Source organism: Tripterygium wilfordii, chromosome 15, assembly GCF_013401445.1.
Source record: "Tripterygium wilfordii isolate XIE 37 chromosome 15, ASM1340144v1, whole genome shotgun sequence".
NCBI classification, from domain to species: domain Eukaryota; kingdom Viridiplantae; phylum Streptophyta; class Magnoliopsida; order Celastrales; family Celastraceae; genus Tripterygium; species Tripterygium wilfordii.
In genome coordinates this window covers 10,217,108-10,221,633 of record NC_052246.1, presented here as the reverse complement: position 1 = coordinate 10,221,633, position 4,526 = coordinate 10,217,108, and the positions used below count along the sequence as shown (strand labels likewise).

The 4,526-nt window shown below is 33.9% G+C and overlaps 1 protein-coding gene across 2 annotated transcripts; it reads right to left on the bottom strand.

Annotated features, from left to right (window-relative positions):
- Positions 1-2,407: 2,407 nt before the first annotated feature.
- On the bottom strand, positions 2,408-3,672 carry LOC119980086 (aspartic proteinase Asp1-like). 2 transcript variants are annotated; one of them, XM_038822741.1, is made up of 4 exons: positions 3,274-3,672; positions 3,069-3,186; positions 2,750-2,976; positions 2,408-2,666 (listed from the first exon to the last, which is right to left on the bottom strand). In XM_038822741.1, the coding sequence occupies exons 1-4, from the start codon at positions 3,471-3,473 to the stop codon at positions 2,444-2,446; spliced, it is 768 nt and encodes a 255-aa protein (XP_038678669.1). In that variant the 5' UTR covers positions 3,474-3,672; the 3' UTR covers positions 2,408-2,443. The 2 variants fall into 2 exon arrangements, with proteins under 2 accessions (XP_038678669.1, XP_038678670.1); XM_038822742.1 differs by having other exon boundaries at positions 2,861-2,976.
- Positions 3,673-4,526: the final 854 nt, after the last annotated feature.

Below are 4,526 nucleotides of genomic sequence, written 5' to 3'. Positions count from 1 at the left end.
CATAGCACTAAGCGAACCAAAATTAAACATTAGAATAGAAGGGCTTGAGATTATGATTCCCTTAATCCTTTACCAGATGAAAAATATTATACCTGAACAAAACAGATAATATATATGTTACAAACATATATATATTAAGAACAGATCACAAAATCAAACAGATTACACAAACAACATAACATGCAAACAAACATGTAGAATTTCGAAAAATCATAACCATAACAAATATCACAAGAATTGTATCTACATTATACTTATATGACTATCGAAAATTACTGTAAATCAAACACAAAATCAAAGAATAATGCAAAACATAAAGAAAATCAAAGAATAAATGAATGACAAACCAGAAACAAAAGAATAATGTAGATCAAAACACAGATCGAGTAAAACCATGACAATCAAATCACAACATCTATGTAAATCAAACAAAAAAATTCCAACTCAACTAACCTATGTGATACGAAACCAATACCAAACACAGATAAGATCTAAAACAACTAGGATCGCAAGATCAATCATAATAGAAATTCAAGATCGATGGAAGATTAAACTTACAAGATCAATTAGGCAGAAGAAAATGGAAAGAAGAAGATTCCCAGAGTTTCAGTCGCACAAAAGAAGAAGAATAATAACTTTAACGATTAATTCAAAATTCTAATAAAGTCAACGGAGGTTATTTTAGTCATTTAAACTATATGGAGTTAATGGAATACAATTTTTAACAATGTCCCTATTGGAATAAAACAATTCAGGAAGGGACTTATGTTTAATTAACCCTTAAAATTTTTATAATAACATTCATAAGGAAAATCAATTTGTGAAATTCTTCTACTTTTGAGAATTGTTTAGGACACGGGTGACATATTACAGTTTTAGGAAGTCCATCCAATGCGACGATTAACATTATCATAGATAAACAACTTGTTCTGCAGTTTAACCAAATTTTGAATTAATTGTGAAACACAATATCGATATTGTTAATGTCTCAGTATTTAAAATAAGGTACTCACTTGAGTTCCTTGGTGTGCTCAATCTTACGACTTCCTGTAATGTTATACTCCTCATCAGTGGTTTCATAAAGAAGAGAGACTTATCAACAGGAACTTTTACATTGAACTTTTTAAATGTCATTACTATAACCTGTAAAATTCTTTCGGGGCAAAATTTGTGATTTCAATTCTTGTTCAGTTTTATTTTCAATCTTTTTAACATATAAAGATTTTATAGTGATTTGATGATGCTGCAAATAATGTTAATTCTATAAAGACAATGTTAGAGACCCCCAAAATATTACCCCTAAAAGTCCCCCAAATCTATGTGGCATTAAAATAGTCATTGATTAAAAACACACATGTAAGGCACACTTCACATCCAACACCCCACATTAAATGAGTTGGGGTTCACTTTTTGGAGGTCTAAAGCATTATTCATTCTATAAATCCATGTTGATTTTCACAAACAATGTAATATCCACTATAGTTCATTTAAAAATCCCATAATAACATTCATAGGCAAAATCAATTTGTGAAAATCTATTTCTTCTGAGAGTTGTTTAGGCCGCGGGAGGCATATTGCAGTTTCGGGAAGTCCATCCAATGCGACGATTAACATTATCGTAGATAACCAACTTGTCCTGCATGGAAATGGCTAAAAACAACGAGATATAAAAAAAAATATATTAGGTTCATCACTATTAAGTTTCTATTGTTGGGAATTAGTATCTCTTACCTCCAAGTAAATTTTCATTTTCGAGTCCTAGTTTGTCACCATCTTGAATCCCTAAGCACACTTTTCCCTATAGTGAAACATGTTCCATACGATCATATTGAAGATTGATTTCTACTACAAAATTAGTTTTGAAATTAGTGGATATAGCATTCACGTACATTGATAAGTAGAAGATAAGCGTAGAGTGGCAAGTCAAGGATAATATTGGTTAATTCTTCTGTGAAGCGCAAAGACATGCTCTTGAAGTAGAGCTGAATATTATTGAAGGATCTAATAGGTTTTCCATTGCGTCTCCTCCAACATATTGGAAGTGTACCCTCTGGTTTTGAACGTTTGAATGGTTTTCCTTGTAGTGCACTGTTAATCTGAAAGATGAATAACTAAATCATGAGTTCATGATAATAAATAAAAGAAATCATGAACATTGATTGGTGAGTTTTGTCTTAACCCGATTAAGTGCAGCTTGATAGGATCGCTTGTTTAAGCTAGTGAAGGAGGTTCCACTATCGAAAATGAATTTAAGTCCTTTTACTTTAGTTGGTCTTCCATCAAACAAGAGGTCCACTGGTGCAGATGTATATTCCCTGAAAAACACAAACAAATATATATGTATGTGTATATGTGTGTGTGTGTGTATATATATATATATATATATATATATATATATTTGCATGGATGATAAAGAGAGCTTAATTGGGGTCTATAATCTATCTTACATTTTGTAATTGTCTATGATTGGCGTCCAAGAAATTCCTGAAACAGGAACAAGATCGTCCCCAAAAAATAAAATCCCACCTCCTTTTCTACTAAAACAGTGGCCAATCAATCGTTTTATTCGACTTTTTCCATGAATTTGCGATAAGAGGCTAGCGGGATTCATGCTTAAACCAATTATTCCATCCCTAGGAAAATGTCCAATCTGCTTGTATCCACACCTGCACAGTGGAATATACTTCAAATGAAAATTTCTGCAAGTTAATATTTTTAGAACATGAATGGAAATGTAGCAAGTAGCAACCCAAAAATCAAAGGAGAAACAATGACGGATCCATTGATAAGTGGTAGATGAAAATTGTCTTTGACTAGATAACCATGAGTTGAACTTCCATCGGCATAGTTCAAAACATACTCGCATCGGTCATTTGGATTTGAACAATTGCGTTCTTCTCCTTGGACAGCAGCACATAAGGGATCTTCACATGACACGATGCTCCCATTCGGTGGCCTATACAAAGGTCTTGGACCCTTCAATGCACCCAATTGTAGTAGTTCTAGGTAAGAACATGATAAAAACTAATACATATCTATTATTATTAATATTATGATTATTCAATTACCCGGCTGCAATTCTTGCAAGATCCAACACATTTGACCCAAGTGACATAACTAGCAGTATCAACGACAAGACTGAAAAGCTTGGCTGGCTCACCTATATTGATGGTCGCAAAGTAGGCCCTAGAAGATTAGTTGAGTTAATCATGAGCGCGCACTCATTAGAGCAAAACAAATCATGAAAAAAGAGAAGGAAAGAAAACATAACACCATGTAGGATAAATTTTCCCGGTGAGCGGAAAAACAATTGAGGAAGTGCCCCTGAGATCATAAACAACAGGTGATGGAAGCGGCGCCAACTTTCTAATGCTAGCTGTGGAGTGATTGGCTTCTGATAAACAACCTAGAAACGGCAACACCATCATCAACATAACTGCTGGCAATGGAATAATTAGTGTTTTGCCTTTCATCCTGCGTGTGCTTGTATATTTGTGCTAGAGATGCTTTGAGACTTCGACCGATTTGCATAGACATATAGTTGAGGCACGCTTGAGGGTGTCAGAAGCTTCGATATTGCCAATGATGATCGAGAAATCCAGCCAATCAGTATCCTTTTCCTTCTTGTTCGTGGTCTTGCCTATTGTTTATTTAATTTCTTGTCTATTGTTCTTTTTTTGGATAAATTTGTCTATTGTTATTGTTTAATATTGTTTTTGTTCTTGTTCTTGTCTATTATTTTGTTTTAGACGATGAGCACAAGGTTCTACACACTGGATCCAGGTTCTACACACTGTTATAGTTTATTATTGTCGTTATTTAATCGCCTCAATGCAATCGTCACAAGGTTCTACACACTGGATCCAGGTAAGTCACTACCAATATCAATGTCAAGCTGGAATGGGTTGGCTTGATTTCCTATATAGATGTTCACAAAGTCGGTCCAGCAAATTGAATAGCATAAAATAAATCGGAAAACAAAAAAGAAAAAATTTAAAAAAAAAAACAATAGAAGACTTTCAAGGTACCTACTGTCAGTAGCATCATTTGTTTTCTTTTTTGTCTTTTTTTTACGAAGACGTTACTGGTAGCAGTGTCAATTCACTTTTAAAAAATTTGCCTTGATTATCATTTTCATTTTTTTTATTAGGAATGAATGTTAGATTCATCCCTATCTCTTCCATTGTTACTCAGAACCCAAAAGTCGACCGCTGTGATTGGGCACAGGTGAGCCCTGACTTTTTGCTGGCAAATCATGGCGACAAACTGGGCACGAATGGTGGAGTGACAGCCAAGGTAGCGATAGGAACTTCAGAAGTCTCAAACTAACACAAATTAGTAAATAAAGATTAGATCATGAGGAGATTAAGTAACTCAAGAACTAGGATTTTCTACCCAGCGGGAACTTTCAGAGGTTTTTCATAAAAGTTGAAGAAGTTCAGACAATTATAATATATCAAGCAAACTCAGAAAAAGATTAATTACCAAAATGCCCTAGAAGGTAAAAGACATAAATAAAACATCAC

Coding starts and splice junctions, on each gene's coding strand:
- LOC119980086 (XM_038822741.1), bottom strand. CDS start 3,473: ATGAAAGGCAAAACACTAATTATTCCATTGCCAGCAGTTATGTTGATG. Junction 2,977..3,068: donor CTTGCAAGAATTGCAGCCGG/GTAATTGAATAA, acceptor GGTGCATTGAAG/GGTCCAAGACCTTTGTATAG. Junction 2,667..2,749: donor GTTTCTCCTTTGATTTTTGG/GTTGCTACTTGC, acceptor TCCACTGTGCAG/GTGTGGATACAAGCAGATTG.